This window comes from Piliocolobus tephrosceles, chromosome 1 (assembly GCF_002776525.5).
Source record: "Piliocolobus tephrosceles isolate RC106 chromosome 1, ASM277652v3, whole genome shotgun sequence".
In the NCBI taxonomy this organism is placed as follows: Eukaryota; Metazoa; Chordata; class Mammalia; order Primates; family Cercopithecidae; genus Piliocolobus; species Piliocolobus tephrosceles.
This window is the reverse complement of record NC_045434.1, coordinates 104,091,314-104,105,333: the sequence shown is the minus strand read 5'-3', so window position 1 is coordinate 104,105,333 and position 14,020 is coordinate 104,091,314. Positions and strand designations below refer to the sequence as shown.

At 43.2% G+C, this 14,020-nt stretch overlaps 1 protein-coding gene across 2 annotated transcripts in view; it reads left to right on the top strand.

The window, feature by feature from the left end:
• The first annotated feature begins 12,847 nt into the window (after nt 1–12,847).
• The window catches only part of TTF2 (transcription termination factor 2), a 43,302-nt gene continuing 42,129 nt past the window's right edge, over nt 12,848–14,020 (top strand). The window contains exons 1-2 of one of the 2 annotated variants that reach the window (XM_023222761.2): nt 12,848–12,953; nt 13,251–13,353. Coding sequence is in view for 1 of the 2 variants with exons in the window: in XM_023222760.2 (XP_023078528.2) it covers nt 13,141–13,168; nt 13,251–13,353 (131 nt within the window). In the remaining variant the exon portion in view is untranslated. Of the gene's footprint in view, nt 12,954–13,087; nt 13,169–13,250; nt 13,354–14,020 lie in introns of those variants that run through there. The other variant, XM_023222760.2, reaches the window with a different exon arrangement.

Below are 14,020 nucleotides of genomic sequence, written 5' to 3'. Positions count from 1 at the left end.
TAAATATATGAGCCCTCATTTATCAATGAGATGAAATTGAAGCCACTAACTACTATCTCTTACACTCTTCTACTTAGATTTTTTTGCTTCTTTTAGATGGTGTGCCAAATGAATACATTCAATAAATTAATACTCAGGAATGTGTGCTCTGGATTCAGACTGCCTAGGTTCAAACTCTGACAATGTCACCCACTAGCTGTGTGATCTTTGCCGGTTAATCTTGCTTTGCCTCAATTTCTTCATCCATAGAATGGGGATAATACCCATTACTTCACAGAGTTGACTGTGAGGATTAAATGAGATCTACATGTATGGGAGTCAGAACTCATGTTAGGTGTCATCATCATTCTTAACAAGCTAGCCATTTCAATTCTTCCTATTCCTGAAAAGAAAATGAGATACCTGCATTTTACTTCTTAATTCTTAGCACACTAGTACAACAGGATGTGGAAACAGAATGCAAGCATGGGTTTTGCCACGAGATAGATCATTGTTTGGGTTCTCAGCTCAAAAGGATAATTTAAGGGATAGGTAAGTATAAAGTTTCAGAAGTCAAGATATCAATGCAGTGTGAACAGAGGAGCATACGGATAGAATTATCTGACTGCTTTACAGTTAAATGCAAACCCAGGATAGTTTAATCCAAGAGTTCCAAGTGAAGATATATAGTATATGGGAATTAATGAGAAATGGAATCACCAGAGACTCCTATTCTGAGGTACATTTTACCTATGTTAATTACCTGTTTCAATTTACATGTAGATTTGAGTGCAAATGGCACATTTGGAGAACAACTGTTATGGAAGATACCAAATAATTAGTTTGGTAACCTGTATTAGCCTGCTTGAGCTGCCATAACAAAATATCACTGATAGGGTGGCTGCAATAACACATACTCATTTTCTTACAGTTCTGGAGGCTGGAAGTCCCAGTCAAAGTGCCAGATGATGTGGATTTTGGTGAGGACTCTCTTTCTGGCTTGTAGACAAGCCACCTTCTCATTGTGTAGTCATATGACATAGCAAAGAGGGCAAGCTCTCTGGTCTCTTCTTAGAAGGGCACTAATACCATCATGAAGGGCCCATCCTCATGACCTCATCTAAACCTAATTATCTCCCAAAGCCTCCATCTCCAAATACCATCACGCTGGGGCCTAGGACTTCAATATATGAATTATGGGAAACATCATTCAGACTATAGCCAAATTGACAGCATAATTAATGAACTGGACTATGGTTTGTCCTGTACCTATCCAAGGTGTGCACTCTTCATGTCTGTTAACATAATTCAGATGGAGTAAGTAATCTGAGTGCTACATGTTTGGCATTTTTTATTGTGCATGTATACACTTAGGTAGGAGGATGTACAATTTAAGAGCAAAACCAGTCAAGTGAACTGAGTAGAATTTCCCCACCTGCCACTTAGCAATGCTCCAGCTCTTCCATCAGAAATAGGCCATCACTGAAGTGTCAGAAATGGTGTCATCATGAAAGAGTGTAAGGATGGAAAGGGATTGCTCAAACATGCATGCGGAGCTCTGGGTGGGAATACAGAAACCCTGGACACTTCCTCCTCCACAGCTGATCATTAATGCTGTTTCTGTCTGCCCTGAACTCAAGGAGAAATGTGGAGGGTTGAGCAGGGAGGAAGTGGGGAAAGCAGGAGAAAAAGAGAAACAAGAGAGAAGAAAAAGCGACAATTAGCACATAAAAGCGAGAAGGCAGAAATAAAAGCCAACAAACCACAGAAAAAAGAACTGACCAGCCTCTGCCCCACCCAGCTCTGCTCTGGGGCTCAAGTGGGTCTCTCTGATCCACCGTGCCAGCAGTGCTCACAGCCCCCGAAGAAACTGCTGGCCCAGAGAAGGAAGAAGGCTGAGTGCTTGCAGGAAGAAACCCTTCAGACACCAGGAGAGGCAGCAAGCCCCACCACACTGAGGCAAGGCCTGTGGGACAGCAGACAGGATAAGTCCTGTCTTGCTGTGTGTGGAAAGAGGTGTGTGGGCTTCTGCTTAGAGTTAGGTGGAAGTTCAGTCTGAAAGGGAGGGTAAGAAAGTACTAAAGAGGAACAGAAGAGCTGAGAGGAGCTAGATCTTTTCAAGGGGATGTCTGCTTCTGCACCACGTGACAGTGGAGGATGCCTTGGATCTTCAGCAAAAGAGGCAACTTCCTCTTCTCCTTGAGAGACAGAGCAAATCCCTCACTTACAGCATAGAACCTTCCTAGCCTTCATCCAAATGCATGTAAACCTTGAGAGAGCACCAAGAGGGAGAGGAAGGAGGCGACGGATTCTATAAGAAGTGAGACGTGACAGATGTTGTGAGGCAAATCGACGCAGGAGATGGTGGTGTGATTGAATGAATCACTAGCCTAGTATGAGGCGAGGGCCTCTGTTCTGAAGAGCCGCCCCCCTGAGGCCTCTGGGCTGCTTCCTGTGCTGCTCACCAAGAAAATGCCATGCCAGGCTCGGCGTGGTGGCTCACGCCTGTAATCCCAGCAATTTGGGAGGCCGAGGCTGGCAAATCACCTAAGGTCAGGAGTTCAAGACCAGCCTGGCCAACACAGTGAAACCCCATCTCTACTAAAAATACAAAAATTGGCTGGGCGTGGTGGCGCACACTTGTAATCCCAGCTACTCAGGAGGCTGAGGCGGGAGAATCACTTGAACCCGGGAGGCGGAGGTTGCAGTGAGTCGAGATGGTGCCATTGCACTCCAGCCTGGGTGACAGAGCGAGACTCTATCTCAAAAAAAAAAAGAAAAGAAAAAAAAAGAAAATGCCATGCTAAGTTAAACTCACTTTCTTTTCTGATGTGCTGCTTTCTGCTAGGCTGTTAAGTCATGGGACGGCTATATCTGTATGCATGAACTGCAGCAAGGCCTTTGAACAAGAGGAACAACATGCACACTACGTGACTGCATGCTTGAGTGAATGACCACACCCAAGGTGTAAAGACCACGCGCCATGTTTACCTGGAGGGGCTCTCTCCAGGTCTTGCTAAAGCACTCTGCCTTGTTGGGCATTTTTATTGGCAACTTGGAAGAAGGGAAAGAGAGCAGGCTTGTCAAGTGTTCAGTTGACACAGAATTAGGAGATGGCACTAATAAGTCAGTTGACAGGAACAAGATTCAAAGAGATCTAGATAACCTAGAATAATAAATCAAAATTAACATGAAATATAGTTAAGTTTAGGCAATTAGGTGCACCAAGTAGGGGAGATGAGCTCATGCATGAAAAATGAAAACAGTAGGTTTTGGTTGATTGCACACTTGATATACATTATTAGCATAACATATTTATTTAAAAATAGAGAAAAAAGTTTGGAGTTTTATACTGCATATATAAAATGGTCATATCCAAAATAAAGGAGATAATTACCCCACTGTATTTTTCATATTGCATTCTCTTTGGGATGCCTCAAATTAAGCATACATTCATCAAAAAATACTGGTGAAACCCCATCTCTACTAGAAATACAAAAATTAGCCAGGTGTGGTGGCATGTGCCTGTAATCCCAGCTACTCGGGCGGCTGAGGCAGGAGAATCACTTGAACCCAGGAGGCGGAGGTTGCAATGAGCTGAGATCGTGCCACTGCACTCCAGCTTGGGCAACAGAGCGAGACCCTGTCTCAAAAAAGAAAAAACAAAATACTGGTGAGGGGGTGTCGGGGGGAGAAAAGTAATTGATGCAGTTGGACGAGTTTCTCTGGGGAAAGAGAACGCATGTAAAGTGCAGAGAGGATGAAATAGTCATATTCATATATTTTAAAGTGATGTAAAAATGGATCAGGTGTATTTTGTTTAACTCCAGATGACAAGAAAGTGGAAGTTTCAGACAGAAAGATTTCTGCTCAATATGCATTAGAATTAACTGACATTCTGACACACTCAAAGCGAACTTGTTATAAACAGAGGTTTCTATGCTGAATCCATTAGGGACGCTGTGGAAGGGATTTGGGAGGACATATTAGGTGGCTTTAGGGTTCCTTCTACCCTGTGATTTCATCCATTCCATTTAACGGATACGTATGGAATGTTTACATGCTGTGTATACAGTGATTAGTGAGGCAAACAGAAATAAGTCCCTGCTTTTTTGGCACTTACATGTATAGTCTATGGGGAAGACAGACAATGAACAAGTCAACAGACAACTATGAAATAAATGTTATGTGGAAAGCAAACCGGGTACTGAGAGAGAACAAGGAAGAACCTTTGTAGATAAAGTAGTCAGGGCAAGGCTCACTGAGATGGTGCTTGCTGAGACCTAAGGATGAAGGGCTAGGGTTTTAAAGAACTAAGGAAAGCATTCCAGGCAGAAAGTACAATATAAATGCAGGCCGTAGGGTAATATGAAGCTTGGCACACTGAGGAACAGAAAACAGGTTAGGGTGGCTGCAATATAATGGGTGGGGGGAGTGGGACGGCTGTCTGTCAAAGGGGAAGCAAGTAGGGCCAGATCATGCAGTGCCCATAGGAACCAAAAGGATGACTTCACCTTTTTCTCTAAGTGTAACAGAAAGTCACTGAAGAGTTATAAGCAGAGTAACAGAACCTGATTCATGTTTTAAAAAGTTGATGAGTTCTTTAAGGCCATTTTCGTACTAAAAAATAGCAGCAAAAACCAGAGGCTGCTCTGCTCTGGTTCCCAGGTTAACTCAGAGAGGAAAAGGAGGGAGAACCAGGAAGAACTCTGCCAGAGTTTTCTCAGCCATTAAGATCCCAGCATCCAAGGAGGTTCAGAAACTTCATGACAAAAGTCTTCAGAGCATTGGGTAGTATTGTTTACACTCAACTTGAGAACCTGGAATCCACCTTAGTGCCATTTGTTGCTTTCCAGAAGAAATGCAACTCAGAAACAAAAAGAAAACAAAACAAACAAAAAGAGGCTGGGTGCAGTGGCTCACGCCTGTAGTCCCAGCACGCTGGGAGGCCAAGGTGGGTGATCACTTGAGGCCGGGAGTTCGAGACCAGCCTGGCTAACATGGTGAAGCCCCGTCTCTACTAAAAATACAAAAATGAGCCAGGCATAATGACATGTGCCTATAATCCCAGCTACTCGGAAGGCTGAGGCAGAATTGCTGAAGCCTGGGAGGCAAAGATTGTAGTGAACTGAGATCACACCACTGCATTCCAGCCTGGGCGACAGAGTGAGACTCTGTCTCAAAAAAACAAGGAAAAAAAGAAAGAAAGAAATACAACTCAGGGTGGCCACCAGAAAATAAGTACATAGCCAGTGGAGGCCTTGAGGCTCTGGGTTATCGTGAATGTGTAAAGTGGCGAAGGTTTTAGGGAACAAATGAGCAACGAGGGTTGAGAAGAAGGTTAGAATTAAGTAGAATAACTAGTATAGGGTTAAGGGGAAGAGGGAAAAAATGCTTGGTATAAAACTTGAATTAGATACCAAAAAATTGGGTAGGAGGGCATGAAGAAAACAAAAGAAAGAAAGGATTAATTAGAGGAAGGTTAGGATTGAATAGCTAGGATGAGAACTAGGCAAGTTTAAGAGGTGTTCTGATGAAGGTAGAGACACGGGGCCTATGACCACTCTACTGCTGAGAGTATAATAACATTATACGCCATATAAAACAATGGGAGAAAAAGAAGAAAAGAACACCAATAATCCTACCGTCTTAAATAAGCATTGTTATTATTATTTTGGTACATCCTCTTTGTTATTGTTTTCTATGTGTTTGCGTTTAATATCTTTATTGGATTTTAAAAATCAGAGCAATACATGCTAGTTGTAGAAATAAAAACTGCACCAATCTCCCAACCCAACCTCCCAGAGGTATATAAATGGAATCATACAATATGCAGTCTTGAAAGTTAATAGTTTGTTGTGACTAAAAATATTTTTCATGTCAGGTACGATGGCGCACACCTATGATCCTAGCCCTTTGGGAGGCCAACGTGGCAGATTTCTTGAGCTCAGGAGTTTGAGACCAGCCTGGGCAACATAGTGAAACCCTGTCTCTACAAAAAGCACAAAAATTAGCCAGCTGTGGTGGTGTGCTCTGGTAGTCCCAGTTACTTGGGAGGCTGGAGTGGGAAGATCACTGGAGCCTGGGAGATGGAGCCTGCCGTGAGCTGAGATCGCACCACTTCCAGCCTGAGGGACTGAGTGAGACCCTGTCTCAAAAAAAAAAAAAAAAAATTGACATGACTATAGTCATAGTATATAGTACATTGTATAATGTTTGTTACTTAACATTATACAAACGATTACTATGTCTTTCATCTCTTCGTATTAATAACAATTAATGTCATTTTAACTTAGGTTAAAATGTTCCATACAAACATTAAAGGAAAAAGACTTTCAAGACCATTTAAAAAGAGGAAGATGATGGCTAAAAAGCACACGAAAAAGAGTGCCACATCAATAGAAAAATCCAAATTAAAAAAAAAAATCAGATACCACTTCACACCTACTAAAAAAGGCACACAATAACAAGCACTGTTAAGGACATGAAGAACTGGGAACCCTCATACGGGGCTGGTGGAAATATAAAATGGTATAGCCACTTCGGAAAAGTGGTTTGGCAATTTCTTAAAAAGTTAAACAAACTAACCATATGACCTAGCAATTCCACTCATAGGTTATCTGCCAAAGAGAAATGAGAGCAAATGTTCATATAAAGACTTTAACGTTAGGTGTGGTGGCTCACGCCTGTAATCCCAGCACTTAGGGAAGCTGAGGCAGAGAGATTACCTGAGGTCAGGAGTTTGAGACCAGCTTGGCCAATATGGTGAAACCCCATCTCTACTAAAAATATAAAAATTAGCTGGACGTGGTGGCTCGAGCCTATAATCCCAGCTACTCGGGAGGCTGAGGCAGGAGAATCATTTGAACCCAGGAGGCGGAGGTTGCAGTGAGCTGAGATCACACCACTGCACTCCAGCCTGGGCAACAGAGCAAGACTCCATTTAAAAAAAAAAACAAAAACAAACACAAAACAGACTTTAACATTAATGTTCATAGCGATATTATTCCTAATAACTCCAAAGGAAAATGATCTGAATGTCCACCAACTGATGAGTGAACACAATGGAATACTACTCAGCAATAAAAAGGAGTGAAATACTGATACATGTGCAACATGGATAAACCTCAAAAGCATTATGTAAGTGAAAGAAGACAGAGGCAAGAGTCTACACATTACATGACTCTATTATATGAAATGTCCAGAAAAGGCAAACTTATAAAGACAGAAAGCATATCAGATGTTGCCTTGGGACTAGCTGGGGGTGGCAGCTGGGATTGACTACACACAGCTTTGAGGAAAGTTTTTGAGTGATAGAAATGTTTTAAAACTGGATTCTGGTGGTGATGGCACAACTTCATAAATTTACTTAAAAAGTGAATTGTGAGCTGGGCGTGGTAGCTTACACCTGTAATCCCAGCACTTTGAGAGGCTGAGGTGGGTGGATCACCTGAGTTCAGGAGTTCGAGACCAGCCTGGCCAACATGGTGAAACCCCATCTCTACTAAAAATACAAAAATGAGCCAGGCGTGGTGGCGGGCACCTGTAATCCCAGCTACTTGGAAGGCTGAGGCAGGAGAATAATTTGAACCCAGGAGGTAGAGGTTGCAGTGAGCCAAGATCATGCCACTGCACTCCAGCCTGGCAACACAGCAAGACACTGTCTCAAAAAAAAAAAAAAAAGAGAATTGTGGCCAGGGGTGGTGGCTCAAGCCTGTAATCCCAGCACTTTGGGGGCCCAAGGCAAGCAGATCACCTGAGGTCATGAGTTCAACAGCCTGGCCAACATGGTGAAACCCCATCTCTACTAAAAATACAAAAATTAGCTGAGAGCGGTGGCACAAGCCTATAATCCCAGCTACTCAAGAGGTTGAGGCAGGAGAATCACTTGAACACAAGAGGCAGAGGTTGCAGTGAGCCAAGATCCCACTATTGCACTCCACTCTAGACTCCACTTATTTATATATATATATGTGTGTGTGTGTGTGTGTGTATATATATATATATATAGATTTATATATTTACAAAAAAAAAAAAAAAAAAAAAAAAAAGAAGAAGAAGAAGAAGAAGATAAAGAGCCTGCTTTGAACCACTTTTGGAATAATATTTTAAGAACAGTGAAATTTGGAATCTAATACTGAAAAAATATTGGTACAACAAAAGAATTTGTAAAGTCTCTTGGCTTTACAAAATATAACCACATTTGTTCTCATTACAGTATCATCCTGATTGAGCCTATATCAAAGGACAAGTTGAAAACAGTCATATGTTTGAAAGGCACGAAATGAAATGAAATGAAATTGAATTACCATTACCTATCTTCAAACAAAAAGAATGAAACAGAAGAGGGTGGGCCTCAGTTTGGTTTTTATGTTACTACGCTGCTACCTAGTGGTCATTTGTAAAATGGCAAGACTTGGGTTTTTGGTTTTTGTCTTGGATTTGTTTAGCCATGTCTGTACACCACAGCAAATACCTAAACGCTTACCGATGTGTGGGTTAAATATCTGAATGTATTGCTGAATAATTTATGCTTTATAAAAATACTATAGTGGCAAGAACTGGATTGAAGGTTTTGAAAAATGGCTTTTAGGCCCTGATCGGCTGGTGTCAGCTTTGTGACTTTGAGCCAGGTCAAAATTAATCCCGGGGTACTATCCCGTTCCAAAGTTTTAGGAGCAGCTCTGTAAGGTGAGTTGGCCTTGGGGCCAGCTCCTTAACTGCTCTAAACTTTAGTATCTGCATCTTGAAAATGGAGATAAACAATCCCATCCCTAGGCTAGTTGTGACAATTAAATGTGACAATGCATATACAAATACTATCTCAGAACACACCTCAGGAAAAGTTAGAATATGACTTTCCCTCTCAGAATGTGCCTAATGGGGAACAATCCTTCATCTGTCAATTAAAATTAGTTACTCCTTCCCATCGTATCCCAAAGCAACAAGCAAAAACACCAGAAGTTCAGAAAAGTAAATATGATTCTTAAAATGACCTGCTGATTTGAAAAATAAATTTGAACAATTTAAAAAATAATCAATAAAGCATAGCAGCTGGAATTTTACAAATCACTTGAAACTTGGAAATGCTGATTATTTTAAAACAATAAGGTAGTGACCGAGATGTCAAAAGGTGAATGTTCTAGCTCATTCTCTCACCACTGGTATCTTATGGAGGTCTGACATGTTTAATGTATGCCAGTCAGCACAATGCTGACCACAGAAAGTATAATTCTTTCATTTTCCCAAGAATTAAGCCCCACTTTTGTGGGGTTGGACTTGTTCCTGGGTGTGGTGGCTCATACCTGTAATCGCAGCACTTCGGGAGGGTGAGGCAGGAAGACTGCTTGAGCCTAGTAGTTCGAGACCAGCCTGGGAAACACAGCAAGACCTCCTCTCTATAAAAAAAAAGAAATCAAAGAATCAAAAAATTAGTTAGGTGTGGTGGCACATACCTGTGGTCCCAGCTACTCCAGAGGCTGAGGTGGGAGGATTGCTTGAGCTCCAGCAGTTGAGGCTACGGTGAGCTATGATTACACCACTGTACTCCAGTCGGTGGCAGAGCAAGACACTACCTCAAAAAAGAAAAGAAAAATAAATAAAACCAAAATGAGTGTCTGTAATAGGTGGGAGCACAGTAGTTCAATCATGGCTCACAGAAGCGTCAACCTCCCTGGGCTCCGGTGATCCTCCCAACTCAGCCTCCCAAGTAGCTGGGACCACAGGCATGCTCCACCAAGCCCGGATAATTTTTGTATTTTTGTATTAGATGGAGTTTCACCATGTTGCCCAGGCTGGTCCCAAACTCCTGGATTCAAGCGATCCACCTGCCTCAGCCTCCCAAAGTGCTGAGATTACAGGTATGAGCCACCTTGCCTGGCCCACCCTAGATTTTATTCAATATTTCACAGGTCAGAGAACTAGTTTTCTTCTGTAACTGAAGGGTTTCTACTACCACTTTATTTCTTCACCCATTAGGATATTTCCTTAGGATGCCAACATAGCTAGATGACTAATTTTAGTTATTACTTTCCATGCCGCAGATAGATGTTTTGGCATTACTTAGTTTTGAAAACAGCTTTATTAAGGTATAATTTAGATGTCACAGAATTCACCTATTTAAAGTGTAAAATTCGATGACTACAGTAAATTTAATCAATTGTGCACCCATTGCCACAGTCCAGTTTTAGAACAATTCCAACATATACTTTGCATTTGACCAGCTCCATACTGAAAAATTTATTGGATAATTAACCTGTGCATTTTAAACCATCTAAGTCTAGGACCCAGCCTAGACATTATTTTGAATAAATCAAGCTTTAAGGAAAAACAAACTCTAAACTTTACTCAAAATAGAGATCCATAAAGCACATTCTCCCAAGGGTCTCTCCAGGGGTCTGTAGGCTAACTAAGAATACAAATTTAAAATATAAATTAAGAATAAAAAATAATACACATACACCAATACACCTATGTATTTTGAAAAGTGTATATCGTATAATTCATTATACTTTATTTCAATAGGCATAAGTTTTTTTTTAAGAGACAAGGTCTCACTGTCACCAACGCTAGAGTGCAGTGGCACAATCACAGCTCACTGCAGCCTCGAACTTGTGGGCTCAAGCCATGCTTCCACCTCAGCCTTCTAAGTAGCCACAACCCCAGGTGCCCACCACCACACTCAACAGGCATAAAAATTAATTTTAAAAATGTTTCCCGTTATGACCATCTTTCATCCAATCTCAAACTTATTTTTTTCAATCTTTTATTTATTTATTTATTTATTTATTTATTTATTTATTTATTTATTTATTTATTTTGAGACGGAGTCTCGCTCTGTTGCCCGGGCTGGAGTGCAGTGGCCGGACCTCAGCTCACTGCAAGCTCCGCCTCCCAGGTTCATGCCATTCTCCTGCCTCAGCCTCCCGAGTAGCTGGGACTACAGGCGCCCGCCACCTCGCCCGGCTAGTTTTTTGTATTTTTTAGTAGAGACGGGGTTTCACCGTGTTAGCCAGGATGGTCTGGATCTCCTGACCTCGTGATCCGCCCGTCTCGGCCTCCCAAAGTGCTGGGATTACAGGCTTGAGCCACCGCGCCCGGCCTCAATCTTTTAAATATGATGAGGTGGAATAAGACGCCCAGAGACTTAACATTTTTATCTAGTGTATTTTAAATTTACGGAAGAAATATTACCCGTTTGTGATTTGGCCGTGCACACTTTTGCGGGGTTGGACTGGAGATACTTGGGTACTTGCGGGGGAGGTGCTTCTTCCTTAACGCGATATTTAAGAGGCCCCGATTTCGCCTTGTTTTAAAAATTATTCAAGAAATAATTAATTACCATGCCCCTCTTTCTGCAAATCCTGTATTCATGGTGTACTACCTCCAATACAGCGTCTATTAAAGACGTACAAATACATCAATTGCAAGAATAACAATCTCGGAATAATGAAAATACCTCTACCTGTTTGTTGTTCCTGTCTTCTAAGTTCATCTAAGTTTCAGAAGGGTAGTTGTGTATAAATGAACTCCACTTTGGAAATTCCATTTTCCTCTAGTCCTAGAGTGTTGCTAATAACTCCATTCATTTTGACATTTAAATACTATTTTATATTTTTATTTAAGTGTTCAATATGCACTAGTTCAGTCTCCTCAAAATACTGAGTAAGTTCCTTGTGGTTAGACTAGTTGTTTCAAACTTTGTGTGTGTAAATGAATAAATTTTACATTTCTCAAGCACCTAGTCCACATCGGGCATAAAAAGGCTATTTAACAAGTACTGTTTAATTAATAAATGATACCTCAGGTTTGTCTCCCTTCCTCCGGATCCCCATAAGATGTACATTTATCACATCGCCCAGATTTCCTAGACATTACAGATTTTCTGTTCTACAGCCCCCATAAGAACAGTGCAGGTGCCACACCATATGTCTGGGACATATGGTCCTCAATAGCTGCAATATGAAACTATTTCTATTGCAATAAATCTGGTATCTATTCTTCTTTTTGTTTACTAATAGTTTTGATTACAACTTCAAATTTTAAAAATCGAGGATGAAGCTAAATCGAAGGGAACTGTCCCCTTTCTTCTATTTAACCTCATCTTCCACTTTCAAAATTACAAAAGCATATTAGTAAAAAAAAAAAAAAAAAAAGTTTGACAATACAAAATGATAAAGCAAAATTCGCCCTCACCAAAAGTCATCTATTTCCCCTTCCGTGGTTTCCACGTTGAGGCTGGTAACTCGGGGCTTCCACTCTGGGCAAGCCTACAGAACATCCAGTACACACAGGAAGCAGCTGCGCGGGCCAAATTGCGCTGAGACCTGCGCACCTGTCCACGGACCAGCCCACTCGCCAACTCTTTGACCTTGGGTGAGTCTCTCAAATTTGAGTCTCGGGATCTTCCATCTCACCAGGTTGAGTGAGGAGAGCCGTGTAAGTGTAAGCACTTTGTGAAATCTAAAGCACAAGGCAAACTTAAAGCATTGGGGGGGGGGGGGGGGGGGGGGGGTCCTAGTGAAGTCTTTGTGCCTGCCTATGAGAGCCTTTTCAGTTCCCCTCAGCAGCTTCCAAGACTTCCCACCAAACCCCCGGCCGCTCAGGCTCCTGCACCGCAAATCTCGCGGCTCCGCCTGCAGCTGCGGCTTCCCCCCGCCTCCCAGCCAGCGACTGAGCTAGCAGCCCACTGCGTACGAGCGCCAGCCTGGCTCAGAGAAGCCCGCGAAGCCAGGGCCTTTCAGCGCCTGCTAACTGGCGCTAGCCCTAGGGCCGCCTCTCGGTCTTCAACGTAAACAAGAGCTGCCCTCTTCCAAGACCTGCAAATCCGAGATTCCTTTCCTCCGGAAGCCCCGCCGCTTTCTCCCCAGCCTCAGCCACGCCCCAGCCAGCACATAACGGGTCCTCCACGCCCCCTCGCTTCGTATTTGATTTCGGCGCGCGCCATACCTGAGGGCGGCTGTGATTGGTTGGAGGTGAGCGAAGTTCCTATATGATTGGCTGATAGCGGGTAGGATGGGTGACGGCCAAGGGCGGAGAATTATGGGCGGGACTAAGACTGCAAGAGCTGAGTGATGGTTGGTTCCTGAACAAAGAGGGCGGAGTAAAAGGCGGAAGCAGAATTTGGGGCGGGCCCTTGTGGAATTTGGGGGACGCAGCGAGATGGAGGTGGTTAGGTGTCCGGAGCACGGTAAGGGGCCAGGGTCTCAGCGTCCCCCGGGGCCTGTTAATTTAGCGTGGCGTAATCGTTGTTCACTTTCTTCTCTCTTCAGGGACTTTCTGCTTTCTTAAGACCGGAGTCCGCGATGGCCCGAATAAAGGAAAGAGCTTCTACGTGTGCCGGGCAGACACGTGCAGTTTCGTGCGGGCCACCGAGTAGGTCTCGACCTGGGCCCCACTCCCTGTGGCTGCCTCCCGAGAGGAGCTGCCGGCTCCCCGCTGTCGGGGGCCACAGGGACGAGGAGTGGTAGGGTCCTGCCCTGCGGTGTCAGGACCCTTTAAGCAGTTGGTGATCCCAGGGCAGCGTGGCGTGTTCGGAAGACACCCAGCTAATTCTGGCTGTGTGACCCGAGGCTGGTTACTCTCCCTCTCTGGTCCGATGGTCTCCCTACCTGTAAAATTGAAGATCGGTGTTTTCCAGCTCTGGGTTTCTATTCACCTGACAGGACTTAACCACTCCCTTCTCCTGCTCAGACAATCCCTCCCCCTTTAAAGGAGTAAGGACACACAGCAGACATGGTGGCAAATAATTTGTCTGTGTTTTGCACTAGTTTTAGGCCCGACTGTTTTTTTAAATGTTTGAGCTTAAAACACTCTAGTGATTAGTTGTTAGCCTTTTTATTTTAAAATAGGAGTCTCTGCATCTAAATGGTGAAATTGATAATTCAAAGAAATTAGCGCTGGAAGAAACCAAGGAGGGCGTGGCGCAGTGTGTGACGCCTGTAATCCCAGCACTTTGGGAGTCCAAGGCGAGCGAATCGCTTGAGCCTAGGAGTTCGAAACCAGCCTGGGCAACATGGTGAAACCTCGTCTCTACAAAAAA